Source organism: Lampris incognitus, chromosome 4 (assembly GCF_029633865.1).
Source record: "Lampris incognitus isolate fLamInc1 chromosome 4, fLamInc1.hap2, whole genome shotgun sequence".
In the NCBI taxonomy this organism is placed as follows: Eukaryota; Metazoa; Chordata; class Actinopteri; order Lampriformes; family Lampridae; genus Lampris; species Lampris incognitus.
The window spans coordinates 8925197-8950562 of record NC_079214.1 but is presented as its reverse complement, the minus strand read 5'-3'; the positions used below and the strand labels follow the sequence as shown (position 1 = coordinate 8950562).

Genomic DNA, 25366 nt, shown 5'->3' with positions numbered 1-25366 from the left:
CGTTTTATTTCTCAGGCTCAATCGTGGATCACTGAAGAGAATAAATCAATATCCTTTTCCTCATACCTCACACAGCAGCCGGTTACCTAAAACCACAGCCATGTTTTTTTTCTAATTATTCTTCATCGTCCTTTCTAGGAACTGGCCTCGAACTATGACGCACCCACTAGTCAAATGTTCTCCCTGCTGTTGTTTCGTACTTCCTACTACGTCAGAAGGTCTCTCTCTCTCTCTCGCTCTCTCTCTCCCCCTCCCCCTCGCCATCTCCCTCCCTTCACTTCCCTTCTTTCGCCCAGATCAGATCCACATTCTCAGAAAACATGACCAAAAACAAGGCTCTGAGAGCATCGTTGTACCTCGCTCACCTTTAGCCAGAGTGGCTATTGTTTTACAATCTTCCCTCTCTCTTGTGCCCCCCCCCCCCCACACACACATGACCAGGTCCTACAGAAAGACCTCCACTGCCACAAACTGGAGATGCAGGTAAAAGATCTGAAGCAACATGTCGAGCAGATGATCAAGCTCACTGCACTGCAGGACCAGGAGAACAAGCGCACAGAGAAGTAGGTTGATAGGATCTTTTAGGTTGCTTACGTCGTCATTGTTTGTGCATACGTAACTGAAATTTCAGCTCAGATACTCGGAGCAAATCACAGCTCTCAACAACCGCAGTGTTTCACAACTCACCGGTTTACAATCCTTATTTTGTTTTAGAATGGTGAACATCTTGCTGCCGGCCTACAGTCGAAACCACAGCACTCTGCACAGGGCTGGGCTGCTCACAGATGACGCCGAGTACCACCAAGTGGAGCACCTGGTGCTGAGGGAGAGGGGTGTGGTCTGGGCGGATCAGGAAGGGACGGGACTGCCTCTGGCAGGTGAAAGAACCAGGGAGGGGCAACATGAGCCCAGTGAGGAAGGAGCCTCTGGGTCCCACTCAGACTTGGCATCCATCCTGCCCTTCTCACACCTTCTCTACCACCAAAACAGTCCCTGCAGTAAGTTGTCAAACCCTCATCCCCCTTACTCACCCCTATGTTCTGGTCTTGTAACCATGTGTGGAACTTCACCACAAGTCCTAACTACCAGTTTTATTTTGCCGTTGTCAGTGGTATACATGAAGCCCACATCAGAGCACCTTGCACGGATCGTGATGAAAGCGTCCATTGTTTTGTTATGCATTGTTATGTATTCTTGTTGTTAAGTGCAGAAATCGTGGGCGTTTAGATGTTCGAGAAACTGTTTATTGGTTGAGTTTTATCTCTCCCTGACGAGAGCTAAATTAAAAACTAAATTCCTCAAATGAAGAGCCGCATGTATGTTTTGTAAAGTGGCATTAGTGGCTGTCTTAATCATAGTCAAGTGCCGCTCATTACTACAGCGCTTAGTTGTGTGCAAAACAGCACATTTATGTTTGGTGTGTGATACACCCGTCACCCACACCGCTTGCAGAATGAAGACTTTGGACCTGGTATTATTTGGGTTTCACCACATGTAGATTAATTTCAGTATGGCATTTTTATTTAGTCCATGTTTACGTATCACAAAGAGTGGGTTGACTGCCGGTGTTCCTCAGCACATTAAACTTAAAGAGTATCTGAAAATGATTGTTGTGCATCCGGGTAGCATGGCGGTTTATTATGTTGCCTACCAACACGAGGATCTCGGTTCAAATCCCTGTGTTGCCTTCAGCTTGGTCGGGCGTCCCTATAGACACAATGGGCCGTGTGTGCAGGTGGGAAGCCAGATGTGGGTATGTGTCCTGGTCGCTGCACTAGCGCCTCCTCTGGTCGGTCGGGGGCACCTGTTCAGGGGGGAAGGGGGAACTGGGAGGAATAGCGTGATCCTCCCCCTGGCGAAACGCCTCACTGTCAGGTGAAAAGAAGCGGCTGGTGACTCCACGTATATTGGAGGAGGCATGTGGTAGTCTGCAGCCCTCCCCGTATCGGCAGAGGGGGTGGAGCAAATTGGCCGCATACAATTTGGGGAAAAAGGGGGGGGGGATCCACACACACACACACACAAAAAGAAAATGATTTTCAAATTATGAATTAATTTGTTCAGAGCACATTTATCCAAATTACATTGCTCTCCCCATTTGACAATATGAACGATAATGATTCGTCTGTGTGCTTTGGCACCGGGCCAGATGTGGACACGTTTTAGATCGCGGGGTCATGGGATTGTACAGCACATCTCAATCTGTCATCGCCGCATGACCTAGCAGCGCCACCACTTTTGTCAGGCCCGCTTTCATGACATCCAAACCGTAACAAACAATGGACCGTGAACCAAAGCTAGCCAACAATACTCAATTACTATGATGGTGTCCATCATTTTTTCCGGCCGCACACTCTGCACCTGTCTCTCCCTGCGCCTTTGCTGACTTGCTGCCGAGTGTCTTCCATTTTGTAGGGTTTTTTTTTTTTTGGGCATTGTCCCGCTGCTCTTGTCACTGAGTGATAGGCTGTAATATGACGCTTTTGCATCACAACCCCTGAGCACAAACATGATGGCGCGAGTGCTGCACAGAAGATGCTCCGTGTGGTAACTGTTGTATCGCCGACAGGGAATGAGGTGTTCTGCAAGAAAATAAGAGGGTTTTTTTTTTGGCTTTGGTTTTCTTTTGGTCCCCCTCCCTCCTTTTTTGACTTATTTCCTGTGCAGCACCTCGAACTATATATTATCTGTAAGCGTTTTCTTATTGCACGGCTTTGTTGCTTAATCTAGGGGCAAGGTCATAGTTTGAAGATTTATGTTCTTAAGAACTTGCAAATACCAGGAAGTGCAGGTTGATCCAGTTACGTGTTTGGTTCTTACACAGTACATGAAAATTTACTGCAGTCCCCCCCCCCCTCCTCTTTTCCCCCCAGCTATACTGTTTCTCTTGACGTGAAATCTTTGCTACGTTTCAGCGCCCACGACATTCAAGACACCCTTCAGAGTTCATGTAGTTATAAAAGTACCAAAGGGATTTTAAATTGTTTGGTTTAGTTTTCTTTTTCCCCCCTCAAGAATATGGCCTTACTCTTACTGGTCACTCTTACATTTTTCAACACATCCCCTCTCAAGCCAGAAAAAAACACCACAAATAAAAAGGCTTCTTAGTATTCAAATGTTATGAGTCAGGTTTTTAGTCTTTTTTACAAATACTGTTTGTCATTATTGTTAGTTACCATGTATCATTCTTGTTCAACTGATCAGCTCACCCAGTGGTTAAAGTGTGTTTAAATCCTGATTTGGGGGGCAGCTCATGGAAACTGACCAGACTGGAGGATGTGACTGACAGTTTTTTTTGTCTACTTGTATTATGAGGACGATGTTTGTGTTGCTCGTCATGATCGCTGCCTTTGATTGACAGGTGCGGAGAGACACAAGAGAAGAGCTACGCCCTACCAGTCCCTTCCGTCACCTAAAGGTACCGCTCTTCTCTCCCAGTCTGTCCTGCTGAACCAGTCAGTAATATGAAATCACTGCATACCTGTTTCACCTCTCTCCCTCTCTCTGTCTCTATCTACTCTAGTACTACTACTACTACTACCACCACTACTACTACTACTACTACTTTCAGCTGCTTCTCTATCTTTCTTTCTCTATCGCAATATCACAAATATACTTTACAGGTTTTATATCTTTTTACATCAAATGAAACTGTCATTATGTGGGGGTGTCCAGGTAGCGTAGCAGTCTATTCCGTCGCCTACCAATACGGGGATCAACGGTTCAAATCCCCGTGTTACCTCCAGTTTGGTCGGGCGTCCCAACAGACACGATTGGCCGTGTCTGCAGGTGTGCAGGTGGGAAGCCGGATGTGGGTATGTGTCCTGGTCGCTGCACTAGCGCCTCATCTGATCGGTCGGGGCACCAGTTCGGGGGGGGGGGGGGATAGCGTGATCCTCCCACGCGCTACGTCCCCCTGGCGAAACTCCTCGCTGTCAGGTGAAAAGAAGCAGCTGGCGACTCCACATGTATGGGAGGAGGCATGTGGTAGTCTGCAGCCCTCCCCGGATCGGCAGAGGGGGTGGAGCAGAGAGCGGGGTGATTGGCCAGGTATAATTGGAGAGAAAAAGAAGGAAAAATCCAAAAAAAAAAAAAATATTAAACTATCATTTCTCAAAAGTGTTTTGATACATATGGATATATTATATGAAGCACAGCTTAAATAGATTTTTGTGTATTTATCTGAAGCTTTCCTTTGTCGGTCTTGTTTATCACAACTGTACTTCTTGGCAGATTAGCTGGCACTACCTATTATCTGCCCGTCTTGTTCATGAAGATATAATAGTAGACGGAGAAAGAAAGGTTGATTTATTTTTTGGAGGTATAGCGGACGTCCTGCTCTGGCCTTAAGTTAAATAATGAAATGTGGTGAACTCTAAAAACCCCTTTTAGGGGGGAAAAGTGTACACGGAAAGCCTGTGGGAGAACGGAACAAGGACATGTGTGATATATAGCAGTTCAGATGGGCTGTAATGACATTTTCTGTGTAACAGGTGGTCTACATTTAATTGAAACACATTGTGGGAAATTTCACTTTTGAAGAGGGGGAAAAAAAATAACTGATGACCGCACCTCACTTGAAGTAAACGGTGTGTAAAAGCCGCCAGGAAGTTGTCACCACTGTTTACATATAGTATTTTTTCCCCCTTTAGAATATTCACCACACACCTGTATTGGTGAAATCCCCAACAAAACATCAGCTGTCGAATGTCTATCACGAGGGCTGACATTTATACATTTTCCCGATAGCTAGACCTTGATTGTGCCATAAAGATGTAGTTGAGGGGCGTCTGGGTGGCGTGGCGGTCTATTCCATTGCCTACCAACACGGGGATCGCCAGTTCGAATCCTCATGTTACCTCCGGCTTGGTTGGGCATCCCTACAGATACAACTGGCCGTGTCTGCTGGTGAGAAGCCGGATGTGGGTATGTGTCCTGGTCGCTGCACTAGCACCTCGTCTGGTCGGTCGGGGTGCCTGTTCGGGGGAATAGCGTGATCCTCCCATGCGGTATGTCCGCCTGTGAAAACTCCTCACTGTCAGGTGAAAAGAAGCGGCTGGCGACTCCATGTGTATGGGAGGAGGCATGTGGTAGTCTGCAGCCCTACCCGGATCAGCAGAGGGGGTGGAGCAGCGACCGGGATGGCTCGGAAGAGTGGGGTAATTGGCCAAGTACAATTGGAGAGAACACCCCACCCCCCCCAAAAAAAATTATCAGTTCTCACCACGTTCCTTGACTATTATACTTGAAAGGTACCCGATTGTTGCCTCCTTGGATGTGATGGATTTGTTATTAGTATGAATCTGCAATACACATATGAGGAATACTCTACTTAGTACGATTAGAGTCACACAAAGGTCAAGTAGCTCACAAAATTCTAACTGGAGTTAAGATATCATTACATATTGCAAAGGTCAGTTGCATTTCTACTGTGCAGCGGTGCACTTCAGAGTACCTGACACCGGTGTTGTGTTGAGGATGGTTTGCCCTCATGATACGTTCAGTAAAACACGAGGTGAATCACACAGCCACTGTGAGGGAGGAAAATTTGCTTTTTCTTACGTCCGAGGGAACATGCAAATTATGACGGACCCCTTCTGAATCGTAGAAACCATAAGACATTTCAAGATCCTACGTCACATGAAGGAGTCCAGCTTGTTAGACCAGTAATATTTCACTGGGGTAAAAAGGCGACACACCGGTGTTAGCCAGCTAAACCCTCTGGGTAAACTTGTGAGAAGCTGAGGCGAGAAGTTCTTCTATTGCACTACCACCTTCAGTCTAATCCACACCACCATCACTTCCCTCTACATCTACACCCCTTTATATCCTTTTGTACATGGACACTACTATCACTGTCCTCTACACCCTTTTATACCTGGACACCACCATCCCTGCCCTCTTCATCTACACCCCATTATATCCTTGTATACATGGACATCACTATCACTGTCCTCTTCATCTACACCCCTTTATATCCTTTTATACCTGGACACCATCATCACTGTCCTCTTCATCTACATCCCTTTATATCCTTGTATACATGGACACCACTATCACTGTCCTCTACACCCCTTTATATCCTATTATACCTGGACACCACCATCACTGTCCTCTTCATCTACACCCCTTTTAATCCTTAATGTGAGTTGGCAGAAACAGGCCTGAAACCACGGCTCGCTTAATCTTTAATTTACCTGAAGCAGCTTGTTATAAACATCAGGAGATTTGATTAATTTCACTATGTGAAGCAACTTCACGTCTTGTTGCTCCACCGATTGTAGCCTACCCCTCAGCATCACCCCATGAAACAATTAATTCATCAAATATGCATACAAAGTACAAAATACATGATGCAGGCTTTATGTAGTCACCTGCTTGGGTTAAGATGTATCAGAATCAGAATTTAAGTCCAACTCTTTAACCCCCTTTAGCCCGGGACAACCCTTATGATCTCTAATAATCCGGAAACAATTGGAATTATCTGGCTAAACTATTTAACCGCCCTCATACAATGATAACTTGATGTGCACCACTCACCGTCAGTTATATTTTTACTGACTCACACTGACACTTATTTAAAAAACAAAAAATGTGTGCATTTCAGCTGCAGTCTCGAGCTATTTCTGCACACGTGCTTTCACACACATGCACAGAGACGCACACACAAAATACTGCCAGCCGTGAAAAAGGATGTGCTGGTATACCAGCATCTGACCTACGCAGTTGGTCTAATACTGACAAATTAGAAAATTTCTAGAGCAAAGAAAATCCCTTTTTATATATATATATATATATATAAATATATATATATATATATATATATATATATATTGGGCATTTTATTCATCATTGTTGTGAATGACTAGGATGCTTATGACCTCAAAACCGTTTGTCGTTTTTGTACATCCCTGACTGCTTCCTCAGCTCTGTTACCGTTAGCCACTGCAGCATCTTGTGAGAGACGGCTCCACCCTCAAGTTTACTAAGCCAATCAAATGTGAGTGTTTGTGGAGAGGGCTGGGATTTAGAAGCTTTAACTATTTGTGGGATGGATGTTAATAGCAAACCACTCAATTAGGTAAAGATATTTAAAAGCACTTCAGGTATTCGGTAGTCCCCAATTTTTCCTGAGACACCGATTGCATGCACTTTTGCATACATTTCAGCTGGGTACTCTTTCTCCCTCCCCCACTGCACTGCTTTTTATGCAGTTCCTTTATTCCTTTTCCTCTCGGTTCTCACATTCATATTTTCCAACTCGTTTTCTATGCTTTTACCTTCTGAGGTTCACCCTGTCTTGTCCCGTCCCCCGTCCCTCACCCCCACCACCACCAAATTATCTGTCAGGCTGTTGCGTTGACTTTAAGCTTTGCGTCCTGCTGTGCTCATACCCCTCCCATCCTCCTCCCCTGGTCTGTTCCATTTTTTCTCTCTCTGCATATCTGGCATCTAACCCTCCCAGCCCCTCTTCAGCTTCATTCATGAAAATGCAGATCCACAGCAGGGCAGGGGGGGAAAACATTGACAGACGTAAACTCGCCTGCCCCGCCAACCAGAAAGAGCGCACTATAAAAAAACAGGCAGCAGCAACCAGGCGACCCTAATTCAGTGCAGGCTCCACCAGAAATAGCAACTCATGCATGTATTAATCCCCTACAAGCCAAAAATATGTGATTGAAGGAACTCTGCCGCCATTTATTGCGAAGGACAACTCCTCTGCCACAGAAAAAGTCATTTGTCACCGCCCTGTTCTGCTGTGCTGTTTGAACTTGGACTCAATTTTTTTATTATTATTATTATTATTTTGCATTCTCCATCCAGGAAAATATATAGTTTAATTAACTATTTGTGTATTTCCTCTCTTAATGCATTTGTTTGTATTAGAAAATGAATATTAACAAATTGGTCCTAAATTACTCCATCTGCACCCAATATAAATATGTCAAAATAACCACTTAATAGAAGAGAAGCACGCCTTTATAAAATCCCTTCTCTATTTCGTTCAAGTCACAGGTTTGATGGTTTTCATTTCATTATTGTAAATGCTACCGATGCTGTGAGTTGACCTGATTGAGGAAATACATTCACGCTCATTAACTTTCAAATAAAATCACCGTTAACTGACATCGTTTCCCTTTAAGGTTTGAAGCTGTTAGACTGAACTTCTTGGTGCTGGGACCATGTCCATCACTTTCTACGCTTTCCCGAGACAAGTGTTGATCTTCAATTTCTAACACATTGATCACCTGAAAAAGAGCCTCATTGTCACTTCTTGGAAAATTCATCAATGTTGTCCCATTTGTTAGCTGTCAGATCGGCAGTGGACCTCAGATTCCACGATTTTAAAATAGCATTTTTCATTTGGAAGGAGAAAAAAAAATAGAACACATTTAAACACCCTTTAACTGCCAGTCATTTTGCTCGACTCAGGGTGAAAATGCATGGGTTTGACACAAAGCTTTCCTGGAAAGTAACGGGGGCACAATGTAAATGCATTCAATTTTAATTTTTTGCTTTTTTCGTTCATATGGAATGGTGATGCAAGGAGTAGAAGTGACGAAGGCGTATGAGTTTAAATACTTGGGGTCAAAGTAACGGGAGTGCAGAAGAGAGGTGGAGAAGAGAGTGCAGGCAGGGTGGAGTGGGTGGAGAAGAGTGTCAGGAGTGATTTGTGACAGAAGGGCACCAGCAAGAGTTAAAGGGAAGGTTTACAAGATAGTTGTGAGACCAGCTATGTTATATGGTTTGGAGACACTGACGAAAAGACAGGAGGTGGAGCTGGAGGTGGCAGAGTTGAAGATGCTAAGATTTTCACTGGGAGTGACGAAGAAGGACAGGATTAGGAACAATTATATTAGAGGGACCGCTCAGGTTGGACAGGTTGGAGACAAAGCAAGAGAGGCAAGATTGAGATGGTTTGGACATGTGTGGAGGAGAGATGCTGGGTATATTGGGAGAAGGATGCTGAATATGGAGCTGCCAGGGAAGAGGAGAAGAGGAAGGCCAAAGAGGAGGTTTATGGATGTGGTGAGGGAAGACATGCAGGTGGCTGGTGTGACAGAGGAAGATGCAGAGGACAGGAAGAGATGGAAACGGATGATCCGCTGTGGCGCCCCCTAATGGAAGCAGCCTAAAGTACTAGTAGTAGTAGTAGCGTCTTTTTTCGTTCATAAATTGTATGCCCCCATGTCTCAGAAATGCAACATAGGTGTTTAAGGATTGTTCACAGTGATGATTCGGGGTTCGTTCTCATGTCGTAGCTTACTCTGTGGCTCACTTAGTCTGGCTTATATCGCTATAAATGACACACTCGGCACATAAACTGCACCATCCCGTTTGCCCCAGTGCATGGAATTCCTGCTGAAAATCCTCCGAGCAATTATCCAGCGGCCCCCCCTCAGTAAATAACTTTGTTTTGCTGTAACAAAGCGTTCACACCTTCTGTGACTCGCTGCAGTGGCACATTTACGTTAAATTCTTTTCGAAAGCAATGCTTTTCAAGTTCTTATGATTAGCAGCACTTTGGAGAATTATGATTCTCTTAAACCTGTATTGATGACTTAATGTGATGGCCCGATGTTAAATATTCTAACTTTGGAGATATCCTGGTTGAGATACATACAAATAAATTGTCTACACACTTTTTATGCTCCTTAAAGGTGTTGATTGACTGCAGCCTCCAATGAACAAAACATAAATGGTGGACACTAGGTTTTTAACCTTTCTTTTTTTTTTAATACCTTTTATGAACTTTATCTGCTATATTCACCTCTAAGCCACAACTGCACTTCTTTAAATTTACCGCTTCTGTCCTTGCCACTACACTCTTTCTTAAGCATTTGGCTGCCACATTGAAGATGTAAAATGCTGTGTTATTTTTTTCGCCCGGGGAAGTCCTACTCAACGGCCACCATTAAAATTAAAAGTATGGGGTCCGCGGTGGTGTAGCGGGCTAAGCATCGGCTTTGTGTCGATGCAGTTGCCCGCTGGGGACCAGAGTTCACGCCTCGGTCTCGTCAGATCCGACTATGGCCTGACTCAATGAAGGAGCAATTATTGGCAACGCTGGCTTCGGTAGGGGGGCGGAGTCGGCTTGTGTTCGTCACATGAATGCGTCTCTGGGTGTGTCGGAAAAAGCAGTGATTCGGCCTGGCGTCGCCTTGTCACGAAAGTGGGGAGGCGTCTCCTTCGAGACTGCCGGCCGGAGAGATGCAGTTGGCGAACGCATGCAGTATGAGGGTGGGCGTTTCAACTAAAATAGGGATCGATTGGCCACTAAACTGGGAGAAAAGGAGAAATCAGAAATACATTTTAAAATTAAAAGTATAAAAGTGTTCATGGCGTCCGTGTAGCGTAATGGTCTACTCCGTTGCCTACCAACACAGGGATCCCAGTTCGAATCCCCCCTCATGTTACCTCCAGCTTGGTCGGGCGTCCCTACAGACACAATTGGCCATGTCTGTGGGTGGGAAGCTGGATGTGGGTATGTGTCCTGGTCGCCGCACTAGCGCCTCTTCTTGATTGATCGGGGCACCTGTTCAGGGGGGAGGGGGAACTGGGGGGAATAGTGTGATCCACCCCATGCGCTACGTCCCCCTGGTGAAACTCCTCACTGTCAGGTGAAAAGAAGCGGCTAGCGACTCCACATGTATCGGAGGAGGCATGTGGTGGTCTGCAGCCTTCCCCGGATCGGCAGAGGGGGTAGAGCAGCATCCGGGAAGCCTCGGAAGAGTGGGGTAATTGGCCGGATCCAATTGGGGATAAAAAGGGGGCTTTTTTGTTTTTTAAGTGTTCATGATGTGGATATCTGTGGATTAGCTATCATTTAATAGGTCAGCAATAGAAAGTTTTAAAAAGGAACATTTGTTTGTATGTAAATCTTACGTCTGCAACGTTTAATCATTGCATTGCTTCTAGATACACAGAATCAGGCGGCAGGAGTCAAACGCAAGAAGACGATAAGGAGAAATCTGGCGGTGTCTTTGCCACAGCACAGCCCCGGTACCACCCAGTCACGTGTCTTTGAAGACGGCGTGTTCCCACTCCAGCTCACACCTGATAATGTTCAGAACACCACTCTTACCCTACCGCTCGCCACTGACAACAGCGATCCCAACACGACCTTCGAAGTCTTTGACAGCACCGATCAAACAACGAACACCACCGTCGTTAAAAGCAGCGCCCCCTTTCAAGCAACAGGGTCCACGCACAAATCAACTCAAGGCCGACCAGCAAACACCAAGCTGAAGCAAAGCACTACCAAAAGGTACACTTTTTTTTAGTCTTCTATTTCTCAAGACGTGTTTCATCGCGTATTAAAAGTACTTTTTCAAAGCTGATGTTAATTTGATCAGTTTATTTCTTTGTTTATTGTAGTAACAAGCAGGTCGCTAAGTAGGAAGTGGTGTTTTGGCTGCTTACTCATGACGTGAAAAAACAAAAGTGGGGGGAAAAACCAATAGCCAAGAAACTTGGCTCTTAAAGACAACCGGTATTTAAAATTTTATTTGTTACATGAATTTGTTTTTAACCAGTACTGTTGTTATACAGTGCTAAAAAGGTACAAAACACTCCGAATGCCGAGACTACTTAAGGACCAACAGATGTTTTTACCGGATTTCTGTGAATCTATCAGTGGTCAGCAAAGGGGGCAGCAACAACGGCAAAGTTTGTGTAAAATAAGCCCGACACATAAGGAGACAGCCACTTCATGGTTTATTGCCCCTACTTTTGCTTGACTTTTGTTGGGATTGAGGAAACATGGTTGCTTCGCCAGTTTCACTTTGGGCAGAGATGGGCAGTATTTCAATTAAATGTATTTAAAATACCTATTTTGCTGGATGGGGAAAAAACAAGATGTACTTTGTAACAAAATATTATTGCATTTGTGTCTTTGAAATACTTAAAATACATCATTTAATATGTTGTTTTATTCTCAAATAAGACATTTTTATCCCTAGGTTTAAACTATAGAATAGAACAATTAGCCTAATCACAGGGTAGCTCTCTTCACAACACAGACACAGGTCGGTTCTTTGAAACAGGCGTTTATTGCTTGGACACGTCTTGTTTCTCCGGCACAGCCACGCCTTAGTCACGCCTATATTTGTGAATGAACATAATATAAAAGACCCCAACAAATTATACAGTACATATCATAAAAATACAAAATGGCGCTGAGCGCGAACATGAAACAAAGGCATTCAGTACCACATTGGCCGCTTGTCATGAAAAGAGGTTCTTACGTCCTTGGGGGTCTTTTGAAAGTTTCTTTTGACTGTCTGCTTTGGCTTCAGGCGTCAATAATTGACCTTTAATGTAATATATGCAGCACTTGAAAACCGTTTATTCTATGAAATAGTCTCCGCATGGTTCGCCAGCAATGACAGGAAATGCATTTCTCTCATTGTAGATGTTAGGACCCAAGCGTTGTGTCAGGCTGCCCTTTATATGCCCGAGCGTGTGCCTTATTTTATTTTAACTGTACCAAATTAATTTACTGCCCATCAAATCACATCAGATTCAAGTTTTAACCTTACATCAAATAAATGTATTTATTTATTGTATGAAATTATGGAATCAATTATGAATCATGAACATAGAGCATTTATGCAACAGCACTTACACACAGTCTTTGGCTAAATGCAAGCGAATCACGTGACATGTCCTGTCGGGTCCAGCAACGCATTTAGTGGGTACTACCGTCTTTCATTTGTGTTCCTTGTGATCGGCAACTTGAGGAAAGAAGCTGCTGTGGTGTTTGGTGCAAATTTCCGCTAAGATAAAGGTATGTAATCAAAATATGATCAGATATTGCATGCTAATGAGAGCTTTCTGAATAACTCTAAAATACAACAGAAGGAAAGAGCAGTTAGCAAACACATGTGCTCTAGAACTGGCACATACATTTACTAGCTAGTAATGTTAGCATACCAGCTAACGTCACAGACATGCTCAGGCAGCCTGGAACAGCGGCATCTCGTGGTTAGTCATCATATGGGAAGCTCCATTAGCGAGATTGATTGTTAGCAACTTCTGTAACTCCAGGCATTATTAATTTCGAGCGTAGCGACATTTAGGCGTTTTATAGTGGCCATTCTTAATAGTTGTCAGGGAAATAGCTTAGTCCCGTTGAGGATAAGGATAACATTTTACATTGTTTGAAGATTTTAAGAAAGCAAGGCATGTATCTGTTAAAAATCTTCAGTCTGATCTTTACTCTAAAGCTAAATGTTGTTCACTTTTTTGTACAAAATGTTTTACAATATGGAGTATAGAGAGTTAAAGTGAATTGACTCCATTCCTGAATAATGCTTAAGTAACACATAAATGACTGCATTTTAGTGTCTATTATGTGAGTTGTTAATGTTTTTTTTTATGCTGTTGGTTTTAAGTTGTAACTGGGAGGTCTAATTAATTTAATCGTATCTTTATACATTTTTCTTTAGACAGAAGTCAGTCATGGTGGCGCAGTGGTTAGCGCGGTCGCCTCACAGCAAGACGGTCCTGGGTTTGAGCCCCAGGGTAGTCCAACCTTGGAGTCGTCCGGGGTCGTCTTCTGTGTGGAGTTTGCATGTTCTCCCCGTGTTTGCATAGGTCTCCTGCAGGTGCTCCGGTTTCCTCCCACAGTCCAAAGACATGTAGGTCAGGTGACTCGGCCATACTAAATTGTCCCTGAGAGAGAGAGAGAGAGAGAGAGAGGTGGCCTGGCGGCCTGTCCAGGGTGTCTCCCCACCTGCTGTCCAATGACTGCTGGGATAGGCTGCAGCATCCCCGTGACCCTGAGAGCAGGATAAGCAGTTTGGATAACGGATGGATGGATAAAAGTCAGTCTTCTCAGGGGATGAGTGGCAATGAACCATATGAGCCTGGCCAGGCTGGCCCATCATCTGCCTCATCTGCAGAAGAAGAAGCCACACCAATGCTCAAATGTGCAATACTGGATGGGAAATACCTCCAAATAATGAAGCAGATCCCAAACGGAAAGATGGAGGCTGAGTGTCAGTTGTGCACTAACAAAAAGGTCATAATATATGTCTGTCTTGCAATGACATCAAATTTTAAAACCCACTTGAAATGAAGGCACCCTGACAAAATAAAGGAATTTGAAGACCACAAAAAGGAGTTTGCCAGTGGGAAAACAAAAACAAAAACCAGGACCTCATCCAAACAAACTACTTTTTTTTGAACATGGTCCAGTGACACAAAATAAAATTGACTCTCTCGTCACATCCTTTGTCACTAACGGCATGTACCCGTTGGCCACCGTTGAGCATAAAGAATTTATAGACTTGGTACAGGGACTTTGCCAAGGTGCTAACGTTATGTCCAGGGGGACACTTGGGAGAAGAATCGATGAAGACTTTAATAATAAAACAGCAAATTTGAAGGAGCGATTCAAGTGCACACAACATGTTTGCACCACTGCAGATATCTGGTCAACTAAAAAAAGCAAGTTATATGGGAGTCACTGTACATTGGATACAAACAGACGCGCTAGAACGTGAATCGGCTGCTCTTGCTTGCAGACATTTTCCCAGTCCACATACAGGAAGTCCCCGGGTTACGAACTAGTTCCATTTTTGGGTCTTTTCTTATGTCAAATTTGTACGTATGTAAGTCGGAACCGTTGGGTACAGTTCACATCTAGCGTCAATTAGTCAAATGTTTGTCATAGTTTAAAGTATATATTTTACCTAAAACATCATAAACATAATAATGCAGTACTAATAATTAATGTAACTACAGTACAGTATTTACAATTGAGAGAGAGAGAGAATGTGTGGATAGGTATAAAAAACACCCATTAGTCAAATGTTTGTCTTAGTATACACATAGTATATATTGTAGTGTTCACCGCTATTAAAAAAAAAAAAACTTCAAAACTTACAACTGAGCGTTGCTTTATTCACGGCTGTTGTTGGCCACGCCATAAAAGACTGCCATTAAACCCGGCTCACAGGTCGTCTCACTCTCTCTCCAAAGACCCGACCCACTAATCCTTGACCCGACGACAGTGTACCACCCCCCACCCCCCCAGAACAGCATAACATCTCCTTCAAATATGTACAACTAACACTTATACTACTACCCCCCCGTGACAATATTTTACCTAAGAAAATCATAACATCATAAACATAATAATGCAGTAATAATAATAAATGTAACTATAGTACAGTATTTATAATTGAGAGAGAAAGTGTGTATACGAATAAAAACATTAAAGAAACATGTCTTTATGCATGCTCAATAATCCAGGTAAGAAAATCAACATATAACATAGTATCCAGATGAACTGATTCAACTTTCTTTGTTTAAAGAAACATTTCTTACATTTCAAACTCCCCACCTGCCACTGTCCCTGGAGCGGGTCGCGATCGGCGGATGCCGGCCGTTTGATGCCAGAAATGAGAGCCCACTCGGGGCCCGCCTCACCGGGTAAGTGAAAAAACAATAAGAGCGTTTCAGCTCTCTCTGAACACTTTATTATTTCCACTTCAACCATGATCATTTTCCTTTTCGTGGATGCATCACCATCACTTGCATCAGATCTACGCTTTGAAGCCACGATTACAAGGGTAAACACATGAAAAATGTAAGTGAAAACACAACACACACAACAATGTTTATGCGATCCAACTTAAAATGGCGATGACGGTATGGCGTTCTCCTTTGGGCCGAAGAGCCGCCTAAAACGCGCAGTGTTTTGAGCGCTGCGCAAAGTAATCCGTCCATTAATTAGTACGAACCATTGTGTGTAACTCGATTTTTTAAAATAATAAGCTTTACGGAGGTCGGTTTGTAAATACAGGAGTTCATACGTCAGGCGTTCGTAACCCGGGGACCACCTGTACCTACAATCGCATTGCAGAACTGAAATCCATTCAGAATATGGACTCACAACTGACACTGCTGTGGCTGTTGTAACTGACAATGCATCAAACTTCTCAAAAGCATTTTGAGAGTTCAACATCACAGTCATTTCAGAGGACAGGATGAGACAGATGAGCAGGAACAGGATCTTTCATTTGTAATAATAGATCCAGAGAGAGAAGTGTCAAGTGTGTCCTATCACTCTTCCACCTTATGTCAGGTGTTCCACTCACGCTGAGTTTGGTTTCAACCACTGATGCCAAAAGGGCAATTAAAGAGCTTATGCACAAGATGGCCGCCGTGAAGCTTGCCCTGGTACTTGCTCTGCTGCTGTGTCTTGCACTTTTGTCTATGGTTTATGTCAGAAAAGCATCATGTTTGTGGAAATACAACTGTTAGGAGTTGCTGTACATCAAGAGGACTCCGCTTGGCAATTTGGGACTATCTGCCAACATTCCAGAGGATATACTAGTTGTAAACAATACTGGATTGTGACCCTGGGGAAATACACCTAGCACAAGGAGACGGAGAAAAGGGGTGCTCACCAGGTTCAGGAGACACCCCTATTGTGCCCCCTCCCCCCTTACTGGCACTGATCTTATCCAACGTGCGATCCCTCAAAAATAAAAAGGATGAACTGTTGTCTTTAATACAAACGGACAGAGGCTGCTCAGCCTTCTGCTTTACTGAGACATGGCTGGATCAATCAGTCACCGATCAAGCGGTAATATCCCCCCGGCTTCACTATCTTCAGAACCAACAGGTCAGTCAAACTGTATCACAAATCAAAAGGCGGGGGTATTTGTCTCATGGTCAATCGGCGCTTGTTTAACAACTCAACAATCCTTCATCGCTAATGCTCTTATGATCTTGAATTCATCAGTTTGAAATGCAGACCATATTACCTTCCGAGGGAATTTGCTTCAATTTTATCAGTTGGTGTTTACATTCCACCACAAGCTAATGCTAACACAGCCCTTAGTGAACTCTTGCAACATATTTCCTCTGTTGAAAACTCCAACCCTGACATGTCTGTCATCATGTTAGGTGTTTTCAACCATATGAGCCTGTCCCTCGAGCTCCTGAACTATCAGCAACAAGTCACTTGCCATAGCAGAGAAAACAAAACATTGGATAACTGCTATATCTCAATTTTGAATGCTTACCGTGCATTCCTAAGGGCTCCACTGGGGAAATCCGACCACGCTGTGTTATTCCTCATCCCAAAATACAGACAAACGCTTAAATCCATCTAGAAAACATCTAAATCTGTCAGGTCCTGGTCCATGGAAGCCATTGAAACGCTTCGAGGATGCTTTGAATGCACTAATTGGAATATATTTAGTGCAGCTTGCGACTCCCTCGAACTTACTGACACAGTGACATCATACATCAAGTTCTGTGAGAAAATGTGCATCCCTACCAAAACAGACATTGTATGGCAGTAAAAAACCCTGGTTCTCCAAAGAATTGCACCTCCTACACAAAGAAAAGAACTGGGCGTACAAAAACAGAAACAGATCAATAGAGAGTAGCCAAGTATAAGTTGCGTGCTGCAGTAAGACAAGCAAAGTCCAGCTACGCAACAAAATTGGAACAATTCTCTTCCAGTAACTCTAGCTCAATATAGGAAAAATCTTAAGGAAATTACAGATTACAAAAAATGCCCCTGCTCCCCTCCAGATAATGACTATAACCTCCCAGGTCAATTAAATAAGTTTTGTGCAAGGTTTGAAAAACTTATTCCACCAGCCATCCCCCCTACTCCCACTCCAATGCCACCCTTCTGCATCCAGGAGGATGAGGGGAGAGCTACATTCAAGAAGCTGAACATTAGGAAAACAGCAGGGCCAGACGGCATCAGCCCTGCTTTGTTGAGCCACTGTGCAGCACAATTGGCCCCAATATTTCCCACCATAATTTAACACCTCTCTAAGCAAATAGATAGTCCCACAGTTCTTCAAACTCTCTACCATCATTCCTTTGCCAAGTTCTCAAAGATCACCTGCCTCAATGACTTCAGGCCAGTTGCCCTAACATCTGTGGCCATGAGTATTTTAGCGTATCATTGTCATACTTGAAATCTTGAACCTCCCCAATGATGGACCCATATCAGTTTGCCTATAAAGCCAACCGATCTGTTAAGGATGCAGTTAGCGTAGCCCTTCACCATGCCCTGCAACACCTGGAATCACCAAACACGTACACACACATTCTGTTCATAGACTTAAATTCCGCCTTCAACTGCATCAACCTACTCAAACTCTTTACCATACTCTTGGATATGAACATTGACCCAGCCATATGCCACTGGATTTGGTGCTTCCTGTGGAACAGGCCACAGAGGGTGAAGGATAATAACCTAACCTCACACCTTCTTTCCCTCAGTACATGTGCTCCTCAGGGCTGTGTTCTCTCCCCCTAGCTCTTCTCAACTTTACACCACCAACTTTATATCCATGGACAGTTCTGTGAAAATAACAAAATACACAGGCCTCATCTCCCAACAATGATGAAGCCCAGTACTGCACTGAAGTAAACCAAGCTGTCAACTTGGTGTGCAAACAACGACCTTCTGCTTAATACTGGCAAAAGCCAAGAACTCATTGTTGACTTCCAATGCATGCTGAATCCCAAAATACCCATACAAATGAACGGAGACCCCACCACTATCACGGACTCTTTTAAATTTCTTGGAACATAACATCAGCAAGGACCTGAAGTGGAAAATCAACACTGAACACATCATTGCAAAAGCTCAACAATGACTTTACTTTCTTAGGCAGCTTAAAAAATACCAGATCAAACATCAACTGCTCGTTCTGTTTTACTCAACTATTGTCGAGTCCATCATAACATCTTCTATTACAATATTACAGTATGGTACGGCAGCACGTACAGTCAAACACGGAAAAAAACTGCATCAGATGTCAACAAGGCATCCACAATCATAGGCAACCCACTCCCCTCAGTTGAATCTCTACATACTCACCGGAGTGTAAAGCGAGCAAAGAAAATCATCTCCGACCCCTCACATCCTGCTCATCACCTCTTGCAGCTCCTTTCTTCAGGGAGGTGCTACACGTCACTATTCACTAAGACTAAACGCTTCACAAACAGTTTTTTTCCCTAGCTATCAGGACTTTGAATTCCTCCTTATAGTCCTCTCCTCACACACCACTGACATGCATACTACCATTCACCTAATTGTTATGCATATGTTTGTTTCTGCTATTGTGTGACTGTATTGTTCATGATAATATGTGGAGTGTCTGCTGTTGTCCATGGAGGTATTGTGCTGCAGAGTTTTAACATGCTGTACCGAAAAAAATTCCACCGACCTTGGTCGTGTGGCTAATAAAAAACAATTTTAAGACAAATCAACTCTCTCCAGGCTTAATCATTCATCCATGGCAGTGTTCAGCCCTATGGAATGCTTCTGGCAGACCAAAATATGCATAAATGTTCAATGATTTGATGAGCAACCAGCAGCTGAAGACACCCTGCATTTGTAGGTGGAATTCTCTTTATGACTGTTTGAGTCAGCTGACATTTCTTCAGGAGAAGCTTCCTGAGATCATGCCTGCCTTGCAACTCCCACCATTCAGAGAGGGTAGAACTTGATTTCCTTGAGGAATACCGCAGAGTCCTCGAGCCCATTGCCATTGCGTTGACCGCCTTCAAGGTCAGACCTCATGCTACTATGGTGAGCTCAAACCTACCCTCTTTGCTGTTCAGGCTAAACTACATGACCTGCAAGCTTCAAACCTGCGGTACTACTCACATATCTTGCAAGCCGCCATAGCTGGCTTTGAGAGAAGGTTAAGTAGCTTCTTACAGCTGAAGATGATGTCAATGAAGCTATCCTGGCTACAGCAAACCCACCCGTTTTTCAAGATGAGGTGGTTGCCTCCCAAACTAGCTGCAGAGAGGAAGAGGATACATCACCTGTTTGGCCTTGTGTCAGAAAGTGAGACTGCCTCATCAAACACCGCTGAAGAGAATGAAGATGATTTCTCCATCTTCTCTGACCAGGGTTCGGGTAAACTGCTCTCACTTCAGTGTCTTAAGGTTAAACTGCAATTTCATGAATTGATCATCAAAAATGAATATTCATCAATTAGAAAATAAATGAGTAGCTATTTCTATGTCATATTGTTAAATATTTTTGTGATATTAAAAATCCTTTAATTTAATGTAAATTCATAAAAAACCTTGTTTCCCTGATTGCCTCTACTGTTTCCAATCCCAACAACAGGAGCTGAGAGCCAGTTGGGCAGAGAGATGTTGCCCAGCTGGGGCAAAGCAGAGCTGGAGACCCTACACTTTCTGGATGACCCCAGAAATGACTTCTCCTTGCTGGACTGGACTGGCCCTTCGACTTGTTTTACCCTGTCGGGTTTTGTTTGTGCTGTTTGTTTTGTGCTGCGGTAGTGCATTATAGATAGGGTGTTAGTGCACCATGCTTGTTGACATATTTGGTTCTTATTTCTATTTCTTATTTTATTGTTTATTTCTATTTATGTCTGTTTTTCTTGTTTCTATTTGTTTCTGTTTTTCTTGTTTCTTATTTGTTTCTATTTTCTTGTTATCTTGTATCTCGTTGATTTTTAATTTTTTTTTACTAGAGTGTGGGTGTCTGTAATAGAACCAAATTTCCCCTCGGGGATGATTAAAGTATTCCGATTCTGATTGATATCCACTTATCAAGCTACTCTTTGAGATTCAACACCACTTTGTCATCATCGGCACCAGTTGAGCGTCTCTTCTCCTTTATAGGCATGGTTTACCAGCGTCACAGGAGGCGAGTAACAGCAGAACTGATGGAGAAATTAGTTGTACTGAAAAACAACTAAAACGGAAATGGAAGGACTGCAGTGTTGGGGGGGGGGTACACAAAAGAGTAAACTCTTCTTTTTTATTTTGCTTTAAGGTTGTTGGCATTGGGGCAAAGGGGTGGTGCTTCTTTTTCTCTTCTACTATTTTGCACTGTATCATACTCTGCTGTAATGGCCCTGTTATGTGTCTTTTGCAGTTATTCGGTTGGTTGCTTTCAAAGTTGGAGATCTCAGAAATGTACTTACTCCACTGCACTTCTATTTATCGCTCTTGAAAAAGGCATCTGCTAAATGCCCAGTCTTATTGTCTTCTGAAAGAACCAGTGCATCACTGTGGCCTAACTGTTCACTTCCCCCAGTTGCTTTTCAACTGGCTGTTCACTGTCAATCAGTCAATGGTTGCTTTGACTGACAGAAATCACCCCGCATGCACCCCTGGATTCACAGCCTCCCACCTCCAAGACATCCTGATTGGCCACTTCAAATCTATGATGTGGGGAAATTAGCAGAGCTCAACTTTTCAATGTAGGGGGGGTTAAAGGTCAGACCCATATTGAGGCTGCTAAATGCCTAAAATAGGATATCGGATTGTATAGAATGTATTTTTGTATTTTCAAATTACTTGTATTTTAATTAAATACATTTTCTCATACCTGTCTGTGAATGTTCTCATTCATCCAGGTCATGGTTATCCAAAGGAGTTGAATCAAGTGCAACTGGACTTGGTATATATCCGTGAAGACGTTTCGCCTCTCATCCAAGAGCCTTCCTCAGTTCGTGCCTTTCTGACTAGACCAAGCTAGTCTGACTGGCTGGTGATGAGACTCAGAATTTATCCTCTAGGAGTCGTTGTCAGAGCTATAGATGTCCACACTCTGACAAAGACTGGTTCATCCCAAAGACCGTGTACCACACACCCAGAAAAGCAATCTGGTGTATGCCGTACAATGCAATGAGGATTGCACTGACCTATACATAGGAGAAACTAAACAACCACTACACAAACGGATGGCCCAACACAGAAGGCCAAACTCCTCAGGACAAGACTCAGCAGTCTATCTACACCTAAAGGAGAAGACACACTCCTTCCAGGACAGCAACGTACACATTTTGGACAGGGAAGATAGATGGTTTGAAAGAGGGGTGAAGGAAGCTACCTATGTGAAACTGGAAAAACCATCCCTCAACAGAGGAGGAGGTCTGCGACACCACCTATCTCCCACTTACAATGCCGTCCTTTCATCTCTACCCAGGAGACTCAAGAAGCCTAGCCTCCAAGAACAACAGTCGGTCACTAACGGCTCCAACGACTCTCGTGACCACTGAATAATGAAGTCGAAACTAACACCCCCAACGACCGTCGCTGCTAAACAAATGCAAATCAATAGCCCCGATGGCGACGGGCGCGGCCAAACATTGGTACATAAAAGAGCCACTCATATCAATAGCTCTGACAACGACTCCTAGAGGATAAATTCTGAGTCTCGTCACCAGCCAGTCAGACTAGCTTGGTCTAGTCAGAAAGGCACGAACTGAGGAAGCCTCTTGGATGAGAGGCGAAACGTCTTCACGGATATATACCAAGTCCAGTTGCACTTGATTCAACTCCTTTGGATTTTCTCATACCAGTATTTTGTATTTTATTTTGATACATTTGATGAGAAAGTATTTGTAATTTATACCAAGACACTTTTTGATGTATTTGTGCCCATTTTGCGATTCTGTTCACCAATCCAATGAATGACTCGATGTCAGATAGTTTAAATATTAGTTTTACTCCACTGTCACATTAAGAACTTGGGGAGATGTATAGCTTCTTGTTCTCTCCTGAACCAAAAGGTCCAGAAGTATTTGTATGTGGTATTGGTTAATCCAGACAACAACAACAAAAGTTTTCCTAATATCAGCCTAATTTATGCCCCTAGGTTGGACTTTGCATCTTCACTAGACATGGGATGTGCCAAGCCACCTTACATGGCCATGACATCAGCTGCACAAGGGAAGCGTAAATTAAACTGGTAAGGTCGTCCCTCGTCAAGGTGCCCAGTTTCCATATGTTCTTTTTGAAATGACAAACGGGGCAAATTACTCATATACTACATCTGGTAAACCAGGACTGGAGCTGAATCGATATCCAAAATTTCGTCAGTCTGTTTGGTTTCTTGTTTTAGATGAATTAATTCTAGAAAGTGTATAACTCTGAATGAAATATATTGTCCTCTGTCTCCCTCACGCAGCATCCAAGACGAAGAAAGACAGGCCGTGTCAGTACCCAAGCGCAGAAGGCAAGATCTCCCAGTGCCCAGGAAGCCCCTGAGGGTGCATCGTTCTACCGGTAAGTATCAACCCCAAAAAAATATTATTGGAGAATACATCGACACCAGCGTTGCCCACAGGATTTCTTGGCTGGAGGGAGCAAGGAGACTGTGGTCAGATGGCGCTGTGTTTAACCTGCACCAGAATAATACAGAACAGCCTTGCAGTGAAGTCCACTCGTTTGTTCTACAGGAAATGATCCGTACAGAAACGTTTTCTTGCCTTTAGTTACTTACGTTGCTTGTTGTTTCTTGTGTTGCCTACACAAAATGTTATTTTGCTATTGCAAAGAAGTTCTGTTACTTGACGTGCTAGTATTAACGCGCGGCTCCGGTCAGGGCTGTGGTCCTTGGGCCCACAGGAAGCAGCAGATCAAGTTCCCTCAGCCGACCCAACGCTAGCTCTACCACCCAGACTGTTTTGATGATCGTGCAACGTTAACTGTTTTCTTACAACATGGGTCTTATTTTTGTGGTTTTTGCCGTTGTGCACATCTGATATGATGTCATTTTACTCACCGGCTCCACTGTTGAACTTTTTGCTACGGGGCCGCCGCTGGAAGCAAGTCAGCAAGTCAGTCAGCAAGTCCCGTTCGACCCACTAATCTAAACCGCACATTTGGAAGTGAACATTATGTGCGAATCGGAACTTACTAGCTGAAATGTCAGATATTGCCAGTGGTCTATCGCACTGCTGATCAACTTCCTGGTTCAGCTTGCAGGAAGTAGCAGCCTGTACTTACCGTAGGTAGTAGTACCCATCCATAAACTAGCCGGCCAGCATAATAGACAAGTCACAGATACCAGTAGTGAAAAAGGCAGATCTAAGGCTCGTGTTCAGTTGACCCGTAAGACGCCAGTGTAAAGCGGTGTCTCCTGGTGGTCCAGTGTCTTAAATCTCGACAGCGTGGCTGGTGATTGTAAAGACATCACATCTGATGTGCACAACGGCAAAAACTAAGACCGGGCTGTAAAATATTGGGTTTGTTTTAGTGGTAAGACAATGACAGGCCTGTTCTTAGTGGCTTCTGGCTTTTCCGTCCTCAGGATCAGAGGAGAACAAGGCCCGGAGAGTTCCGAGGACCATGTCGGAGAGTGGTTTAAGCCTCTTTGGACCTCAAAAGTCTTACTCCGTCTTCCTCAAAAACTCCCAGCACTTGAGGCAAGGGGCCAAAAGGAGGATGTGAAGCATCATCGTCCGGCCGACTGCTGATCGACGTCCGTTTCTGACGTTTTCACCATGCGCTCTTTTTTTCCTTTCCTAACCTTAAAGACCGTTATAAAGACCAGTTTACATTTACAAATATAAAGAAAGTCTGGCATGATGTCATGTGTTCATTCTTACTTCGAAATTGTTGCTTCAAACAAAAGCAGTTTTGTGAATTTTTGGATGGTGTCCACAGATCTGCATGTGGGCGCGTGTCCAGGGTCACATGACGTCAGGTGGAGGTTTCGGTGTGGAGAACTAACACTACTCCCCCGAGCTGTTTAGTTTTTCTAATTTAAACGTGTATTTGGGAGGGGACCATATACATTAATCAACATTTGAAACAAATGTAAACGTACCCGAGTTCGCCGGCAGGCTAGTTTCCATTGGCAGGCCCTTTGCCTACTGTTGTTAGGCATCCTAGGAAGATGAAATAGTACACAAAAAAGGTATGATGTCCTTTTGAACGTATGATGTAGCAATTTTATGTCCTAGCTTTATTTTCATGTATAGATTACTTTTTGTTGTAAATAAATAAAGTCTGTTCATAATTCTAGTTTATTTATTGATATAGCGCCTTTTAAAACAAATGTACAAAGTGCCACACAAGACACGGGTACACCCGGCGACCAGACACAGCAGTTGTTTACAGAAAAGTAAAAATTACAACCCCGTTACAGGGAAGGCGAGTCTGTAAAGGTGGTTTTTGAGAAGGTTTTTTTAAAAGCTGTACAGACTCAGCTGGTCTAACGGGGGGGACTGTTCCAGAAGGACGGGGCCCTTGTGGCAAAAACACAGTAACCCTTGGATTTGCAGAAGGAGCGGGGTACAGAAAAGAGACCCTGGTTAGAAGATCTAAGCGGCCTCCAGGACGTCCGGGTGGCGTGGCGGTCTATTCCGTTGCCTCCGGATTGGTGGGGCGTCCTTGCAGACACAATTGGCCGTGTCTGCAGGTGGGAAGCTGGATGTGGGTATGTGTCCTGGTCACTGCACTAGCGCCTCCTCTGGTCGGTTGGGGCACCTGTTCGGGGCGGGGGGGACTGGGGGGAATAGTGTGATCCTCTCACGCGCTACATCCCCCTGGTGAAACTCCTCACTGTCAGGTGAAAAGAAGCGGCTGGTGACTCCAC

At 43.9% G+C, this 25366-nt stretch overlaps 1 protein-coding gene across 1 annotated transcript in view; it reads left to right on the top strand.

Moving 5' to 3' along the window:
* The window catches only part of kif18a (kinesin family member 18A), a 55902-nt gene extending 31617 nt beyond the window's left edge, over positions 1-24285 (top strand). The window contains exons 11-17 of the mRNA XM_056278809.1: positions 442-563; positions 715-998; positions 3362-3418; positions 10921-11269; positions 22640-22732; positions 22952-23049; positions 24077-24285. Coding sequence (XP_056134784.1) covers positions 442-563; positions 715-998; positions 3362-3418; positions 10921-11269; positions 22640-22732; positions 22952-23049; positions 24077-24216 — 1143 coding nt within the window. The 3' untranslated portion in view covers positions 24217-24285. The remainder of the gene's footprint in view (positions 1-441; positions 564-714; positions 999-3361; positions 3419-10920; positions 11270-22639; positions 22733-22951; positions 23050-24076) is intronic.
* The last annotated feature ends 1081 nt before the right edge of the window (positions 24286-25366 follow it).